This window comes from Netta rufina (genome assembly GCF_964035555.1).
Source record: "Netta rufina genome assembly, chromosome: 21".
Classification (NCBI taxonomy): domain Eukaryota; kingdom Metazoa; phylum Chordata; class Aves; order Anseriformes; family Anatidae; genus Netta; species Netta rufina.
The window spans coordinates 10,881,415-10,904,170 of record NC_140145.1 but is presented as its reverse complement, the minus strand read 5'-3'; the positions used below and the strand labels follow the sequence as shown (position 1 = coordinate 10,904,170).

Genomic DNA, 22,756 nt, shown 5'->3' with positions numbered 1-22,756 from the left:
GCTGCTGGCCTGCCCTGCCCCAGGCCGCAGGCCAGGCCCTGTGGCTGCTGCCCCTTCCGCAGCCCCACTGCGGGCAGCGTGGTGTTGTGTCCCTTCCGGCCACCTCCACGGTGACCTGGCCCCAGGTCCTGCCCTCACCACCGAGCACAGCGGCTCTGCAGCACCGGCACCCAGCCTGGCGCCGGGGCCTGCGTCTTGGTCTCCCAAGGAGACTGCGGCCTTTCCATTTCCAAACCCCCTCGGCTCTGGTGTGTGGGCACTAATGACCTCCGATGCTCCTGGGGTGGTGGTCCTGTGTCCTTGGAAGGAAACCTGCATGTTTGCTTAACAGCGGGAGCAGCCCACCGGGGGCAGTTAACCGCATGGGGGCTGCAACGGGGCCGCGGTGGCTGTGGGCAACTCCTGGCCCTGTCCCCTGCGCTGTCCGGTCTTCGCTTCCCTCTCCCCTTCTTTTCCTATTGCAGCTTGTGAGAACACGGCCACCAGTTTACCACGCTCGATCAAACAAGTTCTCTTATCTGTCACAGCAGCTATCTCCTACAATCAGCAAAAAGGGACATTTCCCTCCACTCGTGCTCAATGTCAGTCATAAATTCAGGCTCAGCCTAGCCGTTCAGTTGCGGGCAGGGTGAATGCAGCGATGCCTCTCGCAGTAAATCACATGCCCGGTCCACATCCCTGTGAGGAGGCGATAGCTGAGGTCTCTTGAGCTGATGAGGGGGTTTGGCCACATCCATTCACGTCAGGTGGGGCTGTGCTGCCGGATCCCTCGGCTGCTTTTGACAACCTCATCCATTCTTGTATTTTTTTTTAATGAATTGGGACCTGAGCCATGGAAAATGAGCAAACTTAAAAAGTTTGAGTGCTGCAAACTCCTCCTAGACAACTTCACTATCAATGTCACATTTCTTTTTAAATCCACCTGACATATTTTAAGTGTAAAACATTTTTGTCTTGTAAATGCTTTTTTTAAAATAAAATCATGTGGGAGGGGGGGACATTTTTATCTTGCATTTGACATGGGGGGGGATTAATTTGGAAGGAAAGTGAGACAGAAAAAAATGGGCAGGAGAGGATTTTTGTTCCTTCCTTTTGGGTTCATTGACAAGTCTGAGATTTTTCCAGTTTCCAACCTGTTGCCACCAACTATTCCTCCCTGATGACTGGAGACAAAAACGCTAAGGCCATAATCTCAGCCCGATCCCCGCTGCTCGGCACCAGCGGCAGCCGCGCACGCCTGTCCCAGGTGAGCCGTGCCGGCGCGGCGGGTCCGACGGGCACGCTTCGGCCCGCCGAGATGGCCGGCGGCGCCCAGCGCGGTGGGACAGCGCGGGGGCACGGCGCAAGGAGCCCCCTCCCCGGCCCCCGCCTCCGGCACATCTGGATTTCGGGCGCCAGTCCCGGCTTTGAGCCCCGTGCCCCGACAACCCCTTACTGTACTTTATACTTGCCAGTATAACGAATCTAGTAACGCGAGCTACTGACCTTGATGGTGAGTGTGAGCAGTTATGTTTTGTTGTTTTCTCTCTTGCTTGGTTGGGGCTGCTGTGAGAGAGGGTGTCTCTGAGGCATACTTTCCGGCCTCTCTTACACTCGGACGTGCACACCTCCTCTCAAACACTCTTCTGAGCGCTCTCAGCGGGAAGGTTTGTCCACACCTATTAATCCTCTCTCAGTGTCCAGCTTCTTGTTAGTAGCAGCTGGTTGCATGTTTTTTGCTTGTTCAGACGAAACGGTTCAAGAAACGACTCATATCAACTCTTGAGAAATGTCTCTATTTTTTTGTACACTTTCTTTCTTTTGATGTTTTTATTAATTTCCCTTACTTAAAAAACAAAACACTTGTTGTCCCCCGTAAAACATTTCACATCTCCCCTTGCCTGTTCTTAGAGTGTATGTATCTGTGGGACTGAACTAAATGCATGCACTGTAGTAGTCGTACTGGTAGCAGTAGATGTAGTTGTAGAACATGCATTGTTGAGTTGATATTATAGGTACCATCAACGTGAAATAGCGCGGCAGTTAAAAGCATAGCCTTGGTCTGATTGAAAGTGTAGGGCTATCAATAAAGCAGAGAGCTGCTAAAGGCTTGGATCCATAGTACCGTATTTGTTAAATCCCATTATCTGGAAGTTTAAATTGAACATGGCTGTAGGCAACCTACACCCTTCTGTACAAGAACCCGCACATGCTGTTATGTTGATAGTAAATTTGCTATATTTTTTTCAAATTAAAGTCCCTAGGAATTAAAATGCTGAGTATAACTATATTCTCCTATTTTTATTTTGTATTTAAAAGAATTTAAGATATTTTTTAAATCATTTTACAATCATGGTTTCTTCATCAGCCTGTTACTCGCCCATATTAGCCCATAGAATCATTCGTTAGCAGTTGTAGACCAGATGTGCCAAATGCAAATCACTCCATTTGGGTGTCTGTATAATACCATGTGTGTAAAGCAGCTTCCTGCAGACTGTCCTGAGCTGTAAAGCAATTGTTTTTAGGTCATAAACCTTAAATCTTGTTATGCAACAGAGACTCTAAGCTAGTGGCGGTTTGTATTCATTGCCATGTCACTGAGCTTAAGGGAACATTTTTCTATTAAGATTTAACATTTCATAAATATCGGCATTAGGAGTTTGAGACAAGTTCATCATCTTTGCCATTGAGCCAGCAAGCGTCTTTGCTTCTCATGCCCCGGTTTATGCACTAAACTTTTTAAATTCTTCCACAAATGCAGTTGTAGTCAGTAAGCTTCACAGATGGTAATTGAGATCCTGAATTAGGCTTTGCTTATTTGTTTAGTTTGTTGGTTGTCAGAAGGTACCCTGCTGGGATCAGACAGATACTGTATGGCACCGTCCCACCGCAGCCTCTCTCCTCCCTGGGCGCTCAGGCAATGCCCTGCAAACCGAGCGTGCTTTGAGCATGTTCCTGCTCCGCTGGGTACAGGCAATCTTAGGGCACTTATTTCAGCAAGTGCTTTAACAGGAAATAAAATATCCAGAATGGGCTTTCAAAATGTAATTAAGAGTTTGTATCCGCTCCTTACCTCTAATAGAACATGAAGTAAATCAACCAAACAACTGCTTGGATGGAGCCGACACAATGCAAGCCCATGCAAGGCAATCTGAGCCACCCAGATTACTTCCCTTATTGCCCCTGAGGAGCTGAACCACTCCTGCATCAAGGGGGAGAATAATTTCCCCCTTCAATCTCAATCTGCCAAGGAGACGGGAGGACCCACTGTTTAATGCGCGAGGCATATGATGAAGTGAGGAGTGTATCTAAAAGTTAGCAGAGCGACAAATTGCATGGGGTTTAGAAATCCTGGTCTTATACTTAAAGAAGGTGCTCTAAAAATTTAATCTTGTCGTTAGGCACCCATAGTGTTAGCAAATTACAGCCATAAAAAAGTGGGACCGCAGTCAGTCTGTGTGTGGAAGGAGCGGAGCTGGCGCCGGCACACAGAAGTGTCGGGAGGAGCGTTTCAGAGATCCAGTGATGAGCCAGTCTGGGATTTATACGGCCCATTGAGAGGACTCCCTTGTGGCTCAGCAGCTCAGATGGAACTACTCTCCTTCTTTTATTTTGCTATATAAAAGTACATAAAATTTAATCCCAGCTATGTAATCTCAAAAGCCAGAACCTAACAAGTGGACCACTTGGGAGCAGCAAGCAGGCTGAAATTTCTCACTCCATTGGAACAGCCTGTAATTATGTGACAGAGGCTGGCAACTGGAGCTCAGCACGGCTGATGCATCAAAAAATTAATGGCTGCATCAGATTTTATCTTTTGCTTATCTTCCTAGCAGAGGCAGTCAGCATTTGAGAGCATTGCAGGCGGTCAGGGTGGGAGGGGTAAGACAAAGAACCACGCACAGCTTTGTGCTCCGGTAATGGGTGAGCACAAAGACAAATGTCTCGTGTTAAACAGAGAAGAAGCCAGACTGCACTGAGACCTGTCTGAACAGTGAATATGCCATTCTCCTCCAGCCTGTGTAGCATGGCTACGTGAGAAGGGCAGTCGGCGTTTCCCTGGGTGCTTTTTGCTGGGGCTATTATAGCCCCCACTCCTGTTCATTCCAGAACTCAGGCTACCCACAAGCCTTGTTCGTCTTCTTTTACTCCAGGATGCCATTTCCTGGTTTTTTAAATCCTCGTGGGACTGAGCTTTCTAAAGGACAAAGTAGTAAATTCAGTAGATTTAAAACAATTTTGTGCCGCTGTTATTAGGCCTTGACCACCGCAGCGGTTGTCTCACAGGGCTCCTGGCTGAAGTCTATTGTGGTTTAAATACATCAGCTTTAATCAATAATTTTGTAATAGAAAATCTCGCGCACTTGATAAATCATCTCCAGTGCAATTAGTGACCACCTCTGAAGTGCAGACTTAAGTACAGCGTAAGTTAATCTTTCATGAATTTAGTGGCTAACTTTTAATAGTCTTTTCAATCAGGAGAATTATTTTCAGTGGGAAAAGGCTCCCTGGCAGAGCTCGTGCGGGACGCACGTCGTGCCCCGTGCAGCCCCGTGGCCGGGCAGGCTGTGCTGCAGCCCCTCCGAGCGCTGCGGTGGCCAAGTGGTGCCGTTTGGCTGTGTCTTCCCCAGTAGGAGCGGAGGGACAAAGCTCTCAGCCTCATAATTAAACTTTGTTCCACGCAAGATGCAGACGAGCCATTGTGAAGTTTGAAAGCGGGGCCTTCAGCGTGAGCTGACTGGTGCAATGAGGTACCGAAGCACACGAGCACGTCTCGTGCATTTTAATCACCGGCAGCGTAAAGTACTCGCTGAGCTGAGGAGCAACTCGCCTGGCTGGCAGCAGGCGCAGGCTGTTACCCATTAGTGGGACAACGGCTAAATGTGACACGGTGCACATTTTACAGACACACTATTGTGAGTATTTTCATGCTGATTCTCTCCCCAAATGTTTTAGAAGTAAATACATAATTACAGTTATATTTTTCCCTCTCTCCTTTCTGAGATAAAGTGAAAAAGACGCAGCGGCATTTTTCCTTGCAGCAGATGTTAGCATGCATCTGGCTCTGGATTAGCATGAGGAGTGTGGATCAGTAATTGCTGGAGAAGGCGAAATTGGTCTTCAGGTATATAAACTCGAGCTTTTTAAAAATAATCGATTCACACATCTGGGGCTTTTTAGAGGCATTTCCTGGTAGTTATAGCAAGAGCCCAGAGCTGTGTGCCATTGAGGGCTTCCAGGTGCCTGCAAAGGGGCCGCGGGTATTTGCTGCTGACAGATGAACCGGTGCCCTCGGCTCTCCGAGACATCGCATGGTAGGCACAGCGTCTCGCAGTTTCCTCAACCATGAGCTCATGCTTTCCTTTCCAGGGTGTTATTACCAAAAACCTGTGTCAGGCAGCCTTAGCCCTGTTGGTGCCCATAGCTTGTGTTTGCTGGCAGCTGGGGCATGGGTCAGGGAGGTCCTGCGCGGGGCATGAAGGCCAGGAATGTGCATGATTGCTGACACACATGTCCAAGCTCTCATTTTGGTGGGCAGAGCAGTGCCACTTTCTCCTTCCTCCCAGTGCTGGGCCTGGGCGTAAGGGAGCAGGATCAACAAAACAATTTCAAGCTAAACAAATGCAGCAGTGATGGGGAGGGTCTTCCCCTTGCCCATCCCAAGAGAGGCGTGCAAAGCAGTGCAGGCGTACAGGGGGGCACCTGTCTGACCAACAGAGTCTGGTGGAAACGTCTGTGCAGGCTCCTGGTGCAAACTCCATGGCACAAGAGGATCATGGCATGGGAGCACCAGGGTTCAACGCAGCCTCACACCTCACCTGCCGCCCGGCTGGCCCAGGGCTGCTGCCCCCACAGGCGTCCTCCCTGCGGGAAGGTGCCCCTGCCGCGCTGCCCTCCCCTGCAGCCGCATCAGGCAGCGGAACAAAGACCTGGTTTTGTTTTAATTTTCCTCCAGTATTGTCTGTTATTGTACAAAAGGCTTCAATTTAAAATTAACAGGAGTGATAGCCAGTTAATGTGTTACAGTGGGAGGCCGGAGTTTCTGTTGCTATGGCAATGGAGTTTGGCTCATTTGTTTTGTAGATGAGTAATTACTACGCAATTAGAGTAGGCTAAAAATAAAGGGGCCTTTTGTTCCCTGTTACTCATTAATATTAATAAAAGACCTGTCCGGGCTGTGGTAAACAATTAATGCAGATGTGGTTGCCCATGGTAAAAGTAGCAACAGATTTCACGTTACGCAGCGAGAGGTGAAGGCGCCAGCTTCTCTTAGCTTGGCTCTTGTTCATTTTAAATAGAAAAATTATTAGAGAGAGGTCTGCATTAGCACAGAATCGCAAGCTTTAGCCCTCATTTGCCAGCTGGATGGATGGTAATAAGTGTTAAAGCTTCATGCACAGGCACTGGCAGCACGTACAGTGCTGGGGCCGGGTCCCACAACGCAGCAAGAGCCCGTGGCCCAGGGCATGGAGAGAGGGGGCAGCAGCCACCGTGCTCAGGACAGGGACCTCCTCGATTGCCACAGCTGGGCACTGGAGCAGGGACCTCACCTGAAAACCCAAACACGTTGTGGTGGGGATACTGCTGCTGAAATGGCTCTGAGGCAGCCTGGTACAGACATCCAGTGCCAAAAGAGAGCAAGAGGAAACAATCCCAACCATTTCACGTGAAGTATGTAAAAATTAAACCACACCAGATTTTAAATTAACTGTAAAACCAGCTAAATTGGCGGAGAAACCTGTTGGGAAGATGGCTGACAGGACCGAGTGTCTCTACCTCTGTATTTCACATGCTGGTCTCCATGCAGCTGGTGAGCATCCCAGCCCACAGCATGGGGCCAGGGTGGTCCCTGCCCACCCAAGACCCCCGGTGCTCAGCACCTGAGCGAGAGGCGGTCGGTGCGGGGCAGCACAGGCACCCCAGGGCCCCGGCCCGGCATCCTCGAGCGACGTTTTCGGGGGGAGCGACTGCAGAAAAATGGAAACTGCCTCCCTCCCAAACTGTTTAACTAATGGAGGGAAACGTAGCACAGCCTTTGTAAGGTCGACATTTGTTTGTTGTTAAGGATCTAATTAGAAACATGAGAGGGAGCTGAATGGCTGCTTGCTCGGCTAATTAGCGACATGCACGAAGACCACTTTGAACTTCAAGGACACAAAGCTATTAGCGCTTACATCAAAAATGGATTAAACTTCTGTGCTTTTATAATGATTAAAGATGAGCTGCTCGAGAGGAAATCCTTTTGTAAGGCTGTGACAAGAGCTGGCTCCCTGATTGCAGCTTCTACAAGTGAAGCTTTGTGTGGCCTCCGTGTAGCGCTCGGCCCGGCGCGCGAGTGACACCGCTAACTTGCAATATGGAGAATATGATTAGGCAGTAAATATTGATTGCTCGCAAAAAAACTACAGCCAAGCTGGAAAGTGCATTTCTTTGTCCTGCTACATAAGTGCATGACTTAGAAAAGCTGGGCTTGAATACGTTGGATTTCACATCTTTTTTTTTTTTGGCAAATCAGTGCACATCAGCAGCTCTGGCTGATGCTTCAGGGGAGTTAAGTGCAGTCTTCAGCAGAACAGGTGCTGCTCACGTGCCTGCAGCGAGCACCAAGGGGACGGTGCTTGGTTTTTAAACACCTGCACCACTCGAATTTTTAGCTTACACCAGTCTGTTCAGACTGTGCAGCTCTGGCTCTCTGCTCGTCCACCATCGCTCAGAATTCGCTGTTTGTGTCCATGCCGAGTGCTCGGCCTCTGTACGGCGGTGGAGCAGAAGTCCCCGTGCCGTGCTGGCAGGAGAGTGCCAGAACGGAGGCAGGAACAGTCGCCACAAGTTCACAATTGTCATTATCACACCGACGTGTCCAGCTTGGTTCATAGCAGCTTGGATTGCTGCTAGCTGCGGGCCTGGGAAGTGTTAATAATTGTCACCAACACCGCGCGGTCTGGGAGGCGGCTGCCGCAAGGAGGGGTCAGGCGGTGCCCCCCTCCTGTGCTCTGCTCAGTTCCAGCTGTAATTGCCGAGCTTGGGAACCTGTTCACCACCCACTGCTTTTTGTCGTTATCCTTGCGATATTTTGATGTGTGAAGCCGTTTCCAAAGGGGCTGCAGAGACAGAACAACCTTTTAAAGTGTGACTGCAGATAGAAAATAACGTACAAATAGTACCTTGTTAAGGCAGATAGCAGCTCTCGGTGTCTCTTGGCCTCATCACCACTTACTTTGCTGATGAGCCCAACAGTTGTTTTATTTTGTTTGTTCCTGCAGGGCCGGGAGGGCTGCAGGCAGGGAGGGCTGCCCACCGCTGTGCCCCATCGCAGAGCTGTGATGAGAAGGCACAGAGCTGGCCCTTGGGGTTCCCAGAGGCAGGACTGACCTGGCTGTCCTAAGAAAAATGTCTCTGGCTTTCAGTACTGACAGGGGATCTCTGTCTGCCATGGGTTCTTGCAGAGAGGTGTTTGCTTTTCAAGTCTGCATGGAAAGAGCGCAAACGAAGCGCGGCACCGCGCAGGTCTCCGCAGGAGCCGTGCTGAACGGCGCCTCTAATTGTAACGCCGGGGTGATTTGCTTTTCTGGTTTGTCTCCCACTTTCTGTTTCAGGTAGTTGTGAGCTGTTTGTACATTGCTGCTCTCCAGAACGTCTGTGTGTTTCCAGCTCATTATTTCCGAGACATTTTTTAGTTTGAGCATTGATCTGAATTGGAGGTGTGCCGGGCGCGGTTAGCCTCAGACATGAAGTGGTGCTGTATGTAAATACAGCAGATATAGGACAGTGATGCTTCTGATAGTTCATCCTGACCACAAACAAACGTGTTTGTGCCTCTGGCAGGAGCTGTGTGCAGTGATTGGTATATAACAGAGGAGCCTAAACGTGAACATTTAGTTCTCAGTGCTGTGTCTCTGCACTCTCACAGTCTGAATGGCAAGCAAGAATCGCGAGCACCGACATCTTAATTCACACTGGCATTAATTTGTACATCGAGTCTCAGGTAAATCACCTCTGGGTAGTTAGCATCTCTGAGAAGCAAGGTACAAGCTCCTTAACTTCAGCTGTGGGTGCACAAAGAATTAGCTTTGGCCAAGCTGTCTGCTAGAGGAGAGCCGTGCTAGCTAACGACACGGCATTTGTAAGGCTCTAAGCACTAACGATTTAAGCTTTGCACACAGTGCTGGAGTTTCTCCGCAGTCCGTACTGTGGTGGTTATTTAAAGTATCAGCACCACACTGTGACTGCTGCTCCATTAGTCATGCACGGAGATGTGGCCATTGGTGCTCACGCTTCAGGACACACAGGATGCTCAGGAAATCAGGAGGGGAGCAATCTGCCCCGCACCAGTAGCCCCGGTGCTACTGTAATGTCCTCTGCAGCATTTACACTCGGGTTCTTGCAAAGACAGTACAGCAGGCTTGAATGCTTGGGTAACTCCTGGGGAAATTCCCAATTTCCAGACACTGCAGCACAGTGCCACAGAGGTTTGAGGAAGGCAGTAAAAGCGTCCTTTTAGGATGGCCAACTTAGTATCTCAGGGAATGCGGTGTAGTTACCCTAAAGCTACAGATGATATTCCTCCTGCAAAAAAGTGGGCAACCCCTCTTAAATCCAGTAGTCCCAAGTGAGTTAAATTACATGTCCCCAAGCACTGGTACAGCTCCTGTCCCAGCTGGGCTACCCGGGCCCCGTGGTTGGTTGTGTGCAGAGGACGGGGCCACAGCACACTCAGACAAGTGCTGTCCCCATGCCACTGGTGCCAGGAGGCTGTGCACCCTCATCTCCCGTGTGTGCCCTGCTGCTGGCCAAATGTCACCTCCCTGACCTGTCTGCCCCCACCCCGAGCCATACATCCCCCACCCCGATCCCCTTTCCATCTCCATCGCCGGCGTTAAGTGTTATTAGATTGTTTCCTCCTTCGAGCTAGAAGATGTTGTTGTGGAATGTTATATGAATTTTTCATAAAGATAAAAAACAGCCTAATCTTGTGAGCTTTGAGTCTTGGTAGTGGGTAATGGCTTTGATTTAAAGCATTTTGTCTTAATGATAGTTATATTGAAAATTTCCTGCTGCTTTCAAGCACGTGTTGTTATTATCATAAACATTGATGGTAGAAATGCCTGCCAAATTGTGCGTGGCTGTTTATGGTAGATGAGAGAGTCATCCAGAAATTAGAGCACTGGATCAACAAGTTGTCAAAAAGCCTGTTTGTGTGGAAAGGCACCGCCGGGGCTGGCGGAATGAAGCAGAGCAAGGAGAGCTTGGAGAAACAGCGTGCTGTGGGTGACCAGCACTGGGTGGAGGAAGAACTGTAGAAAATGCTGGGACGTCTCCTCCCGGTGGCAATTCCACACTGCTGGCACTGAACAATCCCTTCCACTTGGGTTGGTTTTTAAAATATTTTTTTTAAAGAGCCTCTTCCATTTGCTCCACTTGCAAAAACAAACAGATACACGCTTTTTAAATCAGAATATGTTCACGGGGGGTGCTTCGTTCTTCTCCTGCTCTTCACGCACGTCGCTCCGGTCTCCATGCCGTGCTCCACATCAGCACCTGCTCTGAGTAACACCTCCGCCAGCCTCTGTGGTTGGACTCTGCTGTAGCAATGCCAGTAGTAAATTAGCTCACCAGTGTTAATTGCTGCCTAGGGATAATGAGCCCTCCCCGGGAGGTGATTGATTGCCATTAGGCGGTTCTCTGGGAGCGCTGCTGTGGTGCTTACAGATGCACGGCTGGGGCGAGCGCGGGCGGTGGCGTGGGCCCAGATTTACAGCCCAGTGTCTGCAGGAGGGGATGGGGACCGGGACATCTGCGGGAGGGGATGGGGACACCTGCGGGAGGGGACGGGGACATCTGTGGGCGAGGAGAAGCTGCGGCGGCTCCAGCCGGCTCGCTTCGGCGCTCAGCTGCGCTCTCAGCTCCGAGATGCATTTCTGGCTGCGTTAACAGGGCACTATATTTCATCCTGAAGTATTCTGCCTCTTCTCAAGGAGGAAAGCCAGTAAATCATCTGGTGGTTTCTTTCAAACTTGAGATTTCCCTTGCCTGCGTGCAGTGGCGGGGAAGGCAGCCACGGATTTTGCACTGCTCATCACATTCCTTTTCACTAACTTGTGAAATGTTTGTGTGTTACATGCAAAAAAAAAGCACAAACGTGGTATTTCATATAGAACAGACTGCTCTACTGACCTCTTTTCCCACTGCTGCCACCTTGGGCTGACTTTGCTCAGGGGCTGAGCCCTCTTCCCGGGCTCGGTGGACGCCTGGTCTCTGCTCCAGCTGCCCAGGTCCAGGCGTGGCTGCTGGCTTGGTGCACAAACAGAGGATGTGTAGTGGCTTTGGATCAGCTCCTGAGTTAATCTGTCCTGAGGACAATAAATGCTAAGGGTTTTAATCACTTTGGGAAGCTTTGAGTGTATGTAAGTCTAGGTTCTGGTGCCGTTGGAGGGGGAGCAGGGTTGTAACTCAGTGCTGCATGTGGCTGTGTGCCAGAGCAGCGGTCCCTAGGCAGTGCCTCACAGCCCGGCGTGTATTTCCTGGCTTGCTTTTGAAACAGCGTAATTGAGGGGTGCTTAAGAGTGTTGTTTCGTTGCCATGGCTAATTCACTAAGCCCTGAGAGGATTGATCATAAGCCCAGGACCATGCAAGGTTTCTTTGTAGGCCAGTAATATCAAAATCCTTATATTTTTTTCTTCCTTCCCCTCCCTCTTTACCTCCATCATTTACAGCTGAATCGAGTTGCTCTGGGTGGGATTTCAGCATGCAACTTGTTGTGCTTTACCCATCTGCTCCCTCCCCTCCCGGAGAGGCGTTTGGATCCTGCTCAGCGCAATACACCACTTGCTAAGGCAAATGTCATAATGAATCCTGACTTAGAAATTTCTCAAGAGTTCATCGAAAGAGAGTTTATCTTTCAATAGTGACCTTTCTTGTTGAACGCGGATTAATGTACGAGCAAGGGCTGTTCTAACACGGCGCTTTGTAGGAGAAGGTGCTTAATAAGCGAGCTCCCACGAGCTCCGTCCCTGCTCCCAGCAGTGTTTGGAGCACCGAGCCTCCTGCCTCTCCGTCAGCCTGAGCTGCTAGCTTCGCTGTGGGCTCCAGCTGTTGGCTGCTTCACATAACTCACTTGTCTGAGTGGTGCGTTGAGAAGTACCTTACACGCATGTTAGGTGTGGATAAAGACAGCTCCGGCTCTGCTAAAGGGCGCCGAGACGAGTTAGTAATAAAATAGCCATGCTCATTGAAGCACTGTCTTGAGGTTATGGATGCATTTTAAAACTCTCTTCAAATTCCTATTCAGCTTGGCAGGAAGACGTGCAGGAGGTTCTCTGCCTGGGCAGAGAAGCCCCAGCAGTGCTCAAGGACTGGGTGCAGTGAATGTGCAGGGTTGCACCGAATGCATCCCAGAGAGGAGCTCCCGTGTGCAGGGTCACACACCTCTTGGACAGCTCCTGCTGCGATCGAGCTGACAGCAGGAGCTTGGTCCTGCAGATCTGTGTCTCCACGGTGTCTTCATTTTCCTTTGAGGACTGAAATGGTATCAGAGTCCGGAGGATTTTTGTTTTGTTTTCTGCTTTATGTTAGTCTCAGATTATTCACAGGTTTGTGTACAACAAATTTCTTTTCAGGCATTTCTTACCCGAATGCATCGCATTTTGTATGTTGGGAAAGTCGTTCAAGGTCCCTTTGCTGTTGTTTCAAAGCGCTCGTAAAACTGCCTCCAGCTCGAGGTGCGCTTCAGTGCAGCTATTGTGAGAAGACAAATATTTAGCAACTCGCCATGGCTGAGTGAATCGTTAAAATAAGGCTTTCTGAGGAGTGTTTAGTCTCCTGGTAATTATGAGAGCTTTTCTATTTCATGTATCGGGTCTGGAGCAAAGTGTCAGCTCCGTGAAAGCTTCCAGCCCTTCCTGTAAAGTTTTGCAAGCAGCTGTTTAGCAGGCGGTGCACAAAGCGGGCATCCTGCGCCCCCACGGAGCCGCTTGCAGAGAGCGGGGCGTTGGGCGTGCGTCTGTGCCGCGCGTTCTTCTGCAGTCACTTCTGTGATCATCAGTGTGTAGTGTTAAATTGATGCTCAGCGGATAGAAAATTGCCTTTTCCTTACATTACATACCCGCAATCAGAAGGACGTTTGAATAAACAGTCGCCAACTCATTCGGCATGTGTGACAGCCGGTCCTCCGGTGTTCTTGAAGATGTAAATGACAGTGGCTGGGCTGATTCGGAGGGACGGAGCACCTCTCTGGCTCCTTGCTGGTCTGTTTGCTCTTTCCCTTTAGTGAGGTTTCAGGACACGGCAGAGCGTGTCTCCTTGTCAGCTGTGCAGTTTTGCAGTTGCGAGTTAATGATGCAGAGATGCCGCAGCGTATGGATGGCTGATGAGCCCCAGCATCGATGCGGCTCGTCCCCATGCGGATCGCTGCTCCTGCCCGCAGCAGCACAGCGTCGGGCAGCCCCCAGCATCGTGCGGGCACCAGCCCTGGCTGCGTCCCACTCCTGGTCCCAGGCTGCAGCAGTGTTCACAGGGGTGTTCACTCACAGCATCCCCGCAGCCTTGCCCCACGCATCTTCAGTGGGGCTGGCTGCAGCACCCCACATTCCTGCTCACCGTAGTGCAAACCCAAGAGCAGCCTTTGTGTCACGCGTCTGCTGTGGGATGCCCAGCTCACCAGCCCTGCCCTCATTTCAGTACCGTTTTGAAACGCTCTAATATTTGATCACTGCATCTTGAAATTGAATCTTAAAGCATTATACAGGCGCATTCATGCCAGCCCCAACGTGCTGTTGCTGTTAGCGGGCTGTGGCAAAGAGAAATTTGGCCTTGCACCCCAACTTTGATTTTTAATTAAATCTCCCGTGCACCTCTAAATGAGAGCTGTGTGTTTTGGGGACTGTGTCTTCACATTACTGTCACGATTTGGACTTCTTCCCAGCAAACCATGCTGGGAAATTCATTGTCAATCATGGGGAGGCAACCACTCGCGCAGGGCAGAGCCATGCTGGCAGGGCAGCGCTGTCCCACCACTGTCCTGAGCTGGGGGCTGGCATTGCCTCCCCTGGCAGTAACAATGCTGTTGTCACCCTTTGCACCTCCTATTGACACACGTGTTGCTGTATAACAATTAAAAGCAGGTTGTAAACTGGCGATGCAGCCACCGGTCTTGCTGCTGCCACGTGTTACACGAGCACCCATGCCAGCCTTTGTGCACCCCATGCCCCACTAGCTGCACCCTGTGATTTGGGGCTGCTTTTCTAACGTTTGGTGCTTCTGTTGACATTCCAGACCACGGCTGTCACCAGCTGGTCTTGCCCTCTACCTTCTGGTCTCCTTGGTCTCTTAAAAAATGTGTGTCCTTACGTCCTTCTTGCCCGAGGTGCTGGGCACATCCTTCCCCGCAGCGGCCGTGTCCCTCTTGGAGGCTCGTGGCTTTGCACAGGCGGCCATGCGGGGCTTTCTGTGTGACTGGGCAGTGAAACCCGCATCCATTTTGTTGAAACAGGAGGAAGAAAAGGGGAAAAAAAGTGCTAGCTTATAGTAATAAAGGGCTTTTGAACATCTCAGCTGGATATTTTTCTTCATGAGTGAGAAGGCCAAATGTTATCTTGACATTTAATCTTTAATAATAAAAAAATGGTACTTTGTTTGCCAGTGAATTCCAAAATAATCTGTTTACTCTCTCATGCCTTATTTCATTTAACTTGCTAGCTAAGATGACCTACTTACTTTCCCCTGCTACCACTTTAGAGCCACAGAAAATCATTTATTTTGCAAAATTTACTTTCCTGTTGCTGCAGAGCCAACAGTTGCCATTTTGATGGGTTTTGGAGTAGTTAATCTGTTCATTTGAGAAACGCGTGCCTCCTGCGTGGTCAGCGCGGTGGGGACGGTCGGAGGGCTGGTGGCAGCTCAGCCCCAGCAAGGTGCCGGCCTCAGCTCAGCTCTGGGCTGGCCGCTGGCCCCCAGTTCTCATTCACGTTCTGCAGCTGGTAAGGCAGGTCTGTTCCAAAGCTCACTTTGTGTCTTGGAAAGAGCTCACCAGGAGCACCGTCCTCCCTCGCGCTGCTCCTGCTGGGTGAGCAGGGCTTGTCCCCAGGCTGGTGTTCAGCCCCAGTAAACCCCAGCAGTTGATCGGCTTGGTGCTGAGCTGCAGGCTAGGGGCAGGAGATTATTGCAGGCTATCAAACTTTATAAACCCTTTTAGTGCCTAATGGAGATAGGCAGAGAGCTGCGGCCGGGGGAGAAGGCTGAGCAAGTCTTGGTGCAGGCTTGAGCGTGGAGGTGAAGGTGCCTGCTTACAACCACGAGCACAGCTCGGGCAAGCTCACAGGGACACGGTGGCTGTGAGGTAGGGCTGGCCGTGTCCTGCCAGCAGCAGCAGACCTGTTTGTGCCGCGTTTAGAATGGTTTTGCGTGCCCTGCTAGTCAGTGTCAGCTGTGAGGACATGGCCAGAGCCTGGGCAGGCTGCAGCAGCGCTGCCGGTGCGACCAGGCCTCTCTCCCCCTGTACCTGCAGCACCTCGTGCAGCCGGGGCAGCCACGGGGCCCTGGGGCCTGGCAGTAGTATTGGGGTGCAGGGTGTGGGGTATGGGATGAGGGGTGCAGGGTGTGGGGTGCAGGGTGCAGGCCGAGGGGCCGCCAGCACGGCATGGGGGTAGCTCCAGCTTCCAGCAGCCATCCCCATCAGCTCTCCCCAGCCCGCTGACTTTTGTTTTGCATTGAAACCTCTTTCTCATAAATTTTACATCCAAGAGCAACCGTGAGAAATGCCAGAAGCCTGATCATCTAACATGCTTTAATACCTAAATTTATTCTTTAGTATCATTCTTATTTACATTGTTTTTCTGTCTCAAAAAAAAAATTACAAAGGGAGGAAAAAAATAAAATTTTCTTTTACTTCCACGTTAGGAGGTGAGTTGTCATACACCCTCTGGAATTCTTTTTTGCTTTTGATCTTTATTTATTTGTTTAATTTTGGTTGATGTCCCAAGCATGGTTTTGGAGACGAAGGTAGGTCTTCGCTCTCCAAATCAAAAGGAAAAAAAATCAATAAACAAAACAACACTCTCCTTGCTCATATATTAAAAAAAAAATCCAAACTGTTCCATTCCATACCATTAAAAACAAACAACAACAAAAAACTATTGAACTATTTCTACAGCTTACCAATTTAAAAGGGCGGGTTTTTTTTCAAAAGTATCGAATGGATCCAAAAATGATTTTACTAGAAGTGATTGAAGTTATTTGCTGTCAACATTTTAATATCAATATTACCACAATGTGTAGTCTCAAATTAGTTCCTTTGTAGTTTGCATGGGATGTGAATGCTGTCTCGGCGTGCCCAGACCTAGAGAACTTGTTACTACTGCATGAGCATCAAGTCAGATGTTGAAAAATATCTATTATATTTTGTGATAATTTGGTGAAAATGAGCACCTCCAGTCTCTGGTTGCAGTAGTGTGTTGAATGATTGTTCTTTTTTTTTTTATATATATTCATATATATATTTTGGAGCTCTAAGCTTCGTAGTAGTACGGGCTGACTATTATTCAGTACTTGCTCTCCTATCGCATGGCCTTGGTTAAGTGTTAGAAGTTGGGCCTAGGCTGTTTATTCTGGTGTTTGGCTTTGTAATAACGGTGCATGCCCGGCGTCTGGCCTCATACCCAGCTTTATTCTCTGCACACCAGTCTTGAATAGCTACAGTGCTCAACCGAATTTTGGCGCACCCGCTTCCCCGGCAGGCTCCAACCCAGCCCGGCCCGGAGGCTTCCCCGGGGCCAACAGCCCCGGGCCCGTCGCAGACCTCTACGGCACGGCCAGCCAGGACTCCGGCGTCGGCAACTACATAAGCGCTGCCAGCCCACAGCCGGGCTCCGGCTTCGGCCATGGGATCGCCGTAAGTACCACGCGCTGCGGCCCCTGTGTGCCAGCCAGGGTGGGATGGGGTCGTTATTTAGTGACGTTAAGGGAGTTTTGTTTGGTTTTTTAAACTATTAAGTGATGGAGTGGGTAGCGCATCACCCCCGTAGCCTCTGCCGCTGTGCTTAACCCGCTGCGGTTGCTGACAGGCTTGGTGCAGAGCTGCACACTGTTGCCCCAGAGCCGCTGGAGTTGCAAACCGGATTGGTAACGCTCGTCTGACGCCTTCTGTGGTCCTGACGTGGCTTATTTTAAAAAGACACATTTAATAATTATGGCCTTCCAAGCTTCTGCTTATCCAGATGGTCTTCACATCACTTGAACGGCCCGCTGAGGCTGATGTGCCAAGGCAGTGTACCAAGCCTCTGCTCCCACCCGCAGGGGGACAAGGAGGGACACCAGTCCTGCCCGTGTCCCACAGGGGTCACAATGTCCCACTGGTGGCACGGGACTGTCCGGGCTTGGAGCTTCCAGCCTCTGCCATTGCGGCGTCAGTGTGGAGCTGGGGGCATGTTAGTGTGGGAGGTGGGCGCTGCCTCACCCCCAGGCATCTTCAGGCCAGTTACGGTGTCACTAACAGTCCTTAAAATTTGCAGGTTGCAAGTAAGTCACTTGTGTTGTGTTGTCATGTCATTGGAAACGTATTTCTGTAATGCTGCGTGGTTCTGAAGGCTCACTAATTATGGGCGATGGAAATTTGCTTAACAAAGCTGCATGCTGTTTTTCAGATTGCACTGTTTTACCTGTGTGTGTTAGCATGAATGTGGTTGAACTGCTTTAGTGGCTGTCAGTCTCTGAAACAGAAAACCAGCAAATTAAGTTGTTTTACTTTTTCCTGGTAAAATGCTGAGAATTTTTTTCCTCTTGTAAGGTAAACATGTCAAAGTACAGAGAACTCCCCCGAGATTCCTCTAGCTAAACAGAGAATTTTGTCCTTTCACCAAATTGGATGAAATGGGGGAGTGGGAGCATAGTGCAGACAAAATTCCTGAAACTGTGTTATTTTTATTGCATAAACTGCTGGTACCCAAAAAGCCAAAACAGCCTGCTGCCCTCCACTTGTGCCCTCGTGCTCTGCATTCCTGCCCTGGTCCTGCTCCTCACATGGACACACAAAGGACCTGACAGCCCCCTTGGATCCATTCTCATACAAAATGTGCAATATTATTACACCAATTTAAACTGCCACTTCCAAGACCCTTATTTCCATTTTTCGCTTGATGAAAAAGACCTGTTTGTTCTGGAAAACTTGGTCACTTTGACCTCAGTGACACCCTGATCTTTCAAGTAATGAGATGCACAATAAAAGCTGTGATATCCTGATTTGTCTGCACTAATACTTCAAAGACTGATTTTGTATTTGACTTGCAGATTGGCAGCCTCTTAATTTCTCCTATCCCCCAATAACTGCAAAGAGTCCAGTAGCCCTTTTTTTACATATATATTTATTTAACACTCTCCATTTACTAACCCTGGTTTAAAAACAAAAAAGGGAAAACCCTAAGTTTATTTTTGTAACCGGGGGAATGAGAAGATGATGGTCTTGGAAAGGTAACCAGAGTTCAGAACATGGAGTCGTTAGTGACCAGAACAACTTTTGGAAATACATATTCATGCTGGCAACACAGTCTTTCAAGTCCTTTGATAATTTCTTGCCAAAAATTAATAATCATCTGTTCCCATGTATAGAGCACTGATGAACTTAACAATTGTACAATTTTAGGGACCTTTGATTGCAACGGCTTTTACAAATGGATACCATTGAAACGTTACACATGGTTGGTTGCCATCTCACTTGGAGGTATTACAGTATATACCATTTGTACTTTGTGCTAAACTACCATTTCCCTTATATTTACTTTAAGTGAACAATTCTTTTATCTTCATTTTGTCTTTCCTTGGCCTTTAATCATTCCTTTCTGTGATTTATTTTATTTAAATCAATCTCATGGGTTGGAAACTGGAAGGCAGATCGGGAGCTAGAACCCAGCAAAGATACGTTTTCATAGTCATGACACTTTGTGCAATGATTTGGAGACTTCAAAACCCCACAGAAATAAACGGTGATCCCAAAAAACCTTTGGGGAAGCAATCAAGTGCCAGTTGACAGCATCATGGTCAGGGTTATAGATTCGCTATGAATGCACTCATCTAAAAATAGACGAGCCCCACTGCTTTATTACAGAGAAACCATCATTCTTAATTAAGTGCTGTACCAAATATTACAGCTAAAAGATAACATTGTAACTAGTAACCATAGAGCAATTATCAAGATTAAAAAAAAATTAAAGCTAAGCAAATTAAATTAAAGACATTACCTGAGTAATGCATCCTTGGATCACTGCCAGTTTCCTACCCTTTGAACTAAGCTCGAGTTAATTAAATGTTTAATTTTTTTATTATTTTTTTGGCCTTTGGTATATTCATCTTTGCAAACAAATAGTCTTACACTGAGAATAGCATAGATTAGAAAAGTCAGTCAATGAAAACTAGAAGGTATGCCCATGAAACCACGGAAGTTCACCATTAGAGCTCTTGTTGCAGACACACAAATGTAATATATGTGACAACCTTAATTTCTCTGTCTTTAGCCCAGCACTACCTGATCAATTTCACATTCAAAATCAGCGTATGAATTAGGACTACAGTTAGTCAAGGGACTGGAATCTGTGGAAAATGTTCAGAGGCTTTAAATAATACAAAAATAAATTTAAAAATAGATGTATAGTTAAATACTAGTGAATAAAGGGGTTTGCTATTTACTCTTCATCTACTCATAAACACACAAGATTACCTGAAATTGTTTTATGAATTGATTCAGTGCACCAAGTAGCATTTCTTATGGGAAAGCAAAAAAAAATGCATAAACACTCTTGCTTTAATCCCGGTTATTATTTGTACGTATCAGTGTGCATTCTCAGGTCGATTTGTCAGAATCCTTCATGTTTTCTGGGCCACCAGCCTGTGTAATAACAAGGTGGTACACAAAGCATGCTAGAGGTTTGAGCAGAACATCATAATTCAAACTAATAATGCTGCAGTGAAGGCAGTGCTCATCAGATTAATATATTGTAATCATTTTACACTTACCACAACACATCAAATTGTAACCATCATTTACTGGCCAGTATTAAAACTCAAGCCATTAATGACTTAAAAACAGAAAGTGCTTTTAATGTTGCTCATTACTAATTGAAATAGATTTTGAGTGGAGGAAATGAGCCTTGTTATTAATTCCTCCAGGACCACCGGGTTTGAAGTTACCGCCGTGGTGCAGCGCTCAGCGTTGGGGCAGCTTTGGGCAGTGACCCCAGGGACACGGCCAGCACGGGCACCTCGCTGCAGCTGCCCGAAGCCCCTAATATTTATTTCCAACCCTATGGCTGCAGCATGCCCACACAAATATAATAAAACAGAAAAAACATAACACTCATTTTACAGGAGCCTTGTAAATTCGGGGCGCGATGCCCGAGGAACACCTTGTGTTCTTCCAGTGCATCGAGTCGTGTTTGATCGCCACGAAGCCCGGCTGGTGCTGACAGAGCCCGGCCACAGGAGCACAGGGCATGGGTGCTGGGGACGGGGAGGTGCAGGGTAGGAAGGAGAAGTGGTGGCGTTGTGCTCCGCCACTCTGGAGCCGTGGCCTGTGCCTGCAGCGTGGCCAGGACGGCGCCGAGCAGGGCAGCGCCTGAGCACCGTGGTCGGGTCTCAAAACCTCCACTGACCATCCTCTCCTCTGTGTCCTGTGTGTGCTCCTCTCCTTTCAGAGCCTATCTGGATGTCCGGGCAAGACAGGGCGAAGTTTCTGAGTGGTCCCATGTTTAGGTGATATCATCAGACTTTGAGCACTACATCATCACCAATAACAAACAAACTGGAGGTGGCACTCGAAGGACTTAGGTTGTTTAAAATCTCTCTCATCATCTCATGAATCTGCTGTACTATAAAAACAACAGCTTTTAAAAGTATGTATATAAAATCCATTTCTTGTTCGTTTTATTTTCTCGATGGGTTCCCCCCCTTTTTAAACCTATCCAACCCACGTTTTTTCGTAGCGTTTTGACATAGCCTCGTAGCCACGTAGACCTAATTCTTTGTGTATCTCGTAGGAGCCTAACCATAGCCTAGCTGTTTATATTAAGGGTTTTCTTTCGTTTCCTTTTCCCCCCACCCCTCTCTCCGTGTTCCTCCCGTTCTCCGTAGTCGTTGTTGCTTACAGGACGCTGAGGCGGCGCCGCGGGTCTCAGCGGGTGGCACCAGTTCTGGCACCGTAGACCTGGGCGGGTGGCAGCGCCGCGGCGGCGGGCTGGGCGCTGCCGGGGCACGGCGGGCGCGGGCACGCGCTCCGGCAGCGGGTTCCCTAGCCCCTCTTTTCGTTTGTGACGTGTCTTCGTTCACCTGATTCTATCTATTTTCGGCAATAAGGCAAGGACGGCAGACTTTGGCGCGTCCTTTTTCTATAAGTGCTTTTTTTTGTTGAAAGAGGTGATATAAGGTTTTTTGAAATTGTGAATTCTGAAAAAAAAAAAAAAAATACTGTAAATACAATTCCATTAACTACATATAAACTATTAAGAAAGAGAAATACAAACTATTTTTGTGATGGAGTCAGTCTGAGGCAGTTTCTCTATTAAAATGGAAGAAAAAAAAAAAAGTAAAGTTTTAACCGTGTAGACCAACTGCCAGAGCTGGCCCACCAGCGTTAGACTAACACTGTTTCGCTTGCTCTGTAGGTGTGGTAGACCTTCGAACTGTCCTAGCGTCATACCAGCATACTATCTAGTCATACGTGCACAGCTTACCAAGTAACAGTCTCGTTGTATTTTTAATTTAAAAACTGCTTTTCCCAAGACTGAAAAAGAAGCTACGGTTTTACTATTTAACGCATTTAAGGTTCAAAGCACACCTGTTCTTAGTTGTCGTTTCGAATTAGATCCACTTGCTGTCCAGTCATTTCAGCTGCTCCGAGCGCCCTGCGAAGCCCGGGGAGGAGAGGGCTCCCCGTCCCAGGGAGCTGCAGGCGGAGCGGTGGTAGAGCTTGCATCGTTACCTTTTTTATCCATTACTTTTCTGTATTAACGAATTAGGAAAGCGACTTTGTTTTTTGGGAATACCTCAGTGCTACAAGTTTCACCCTAGAAGCAACGGAAGATTTTAATTTATTGTAGTTGTAAACAGAATTTTAAAAAAATAAAGTATAAAACATCATTGCACTGTGACTGGTAGGGGAAAAACTGACAGTTTCCTATTTGCACATGTTTAATATTTGGCTGTTATATATATGGTCCTCTGTTGGGGGAGGAAACTTATGAAGGATATTTTTTAATTTAATTTTTTTAATATTGGTAAATAGGCCTGCAACAGCAAACTAGAAGTACAACATGGTAGGTGGCATTAAGAACATACTGTAGTGTGGATATATTTCTTCTTTTTTTAACGTAATATTGACAAGTTTTATTAATATTTTTTTAAATTGTTACGTTTATAAATTTGGTACTTTAGGTACAGCCAGTATAAGACACTGAATGCGACATTTGTTAAAAAGAGCTGCTGCACTCCTATTTTTGTAAATTTTACTAACAAGTAGACTAATGTAGACGTTCAATAGACAAGGTAGAGCAAGGCATCTTTAACAAAAACAAGGCACCATACTGCTAACCGAAAGGAGAAAACCTTGTTTTTCTTATTTTTAAAAAAAAAGAATCATGCTTTTTTGTGTAATATTTTAGGTTTTTTTCTTATTTCAGAACAACCAGGTTTAAGCAAAATGCTGGACGCTTTTTAAATATTGAGACTTGATCAAGTAATAAAGTAAATAAAACAATTCTTTAAAAAATAAAAACTAAAAAAAACAACAAACCAAATTCC

At 47.9% G+C, this 22,756-nt stretch overlaps 1 protein-coding gene across 10 annotated transcripts in view; it reads left to right on the top strand.

The window, feature by feature from the left end:
- MSI2 (musashi RNA binding protein 2) overlaps window positions 1–21,445 on the top strand; it is a 224,535-nt gene extending 203,090 nt beyond the window's left edge. For 3 of the 10 annotated variants that reach the window (XM_084299764.1, XM_084299763.1, XM_084299762.1), the window contains 2 exons: window positions 16,711–16,865; window positions 20,656–21,445. In XM_084299764.1, coding sequence (XP_084155890.1) covers window positions 16,711–16,865; window positions 20,656–20,697 — 197 coding nt within the window. In that variant the 3' untranslated portion in view covers window positions 20,698–21,445. Of the gene's footprint in view, window positions 1–16,656; window positions 16,866–18,611; window positions 18,690–20,655 lie in introns of all 10 variants that reach the window. The other 7 variants (XM_084299761.1, XM_084299758.1, XM_084299760.1 and 4 more) reach the window with 5 other exon arrangements.
- Window positions 21,446–22,756: the final 1,311 nt, after the last annotated feature.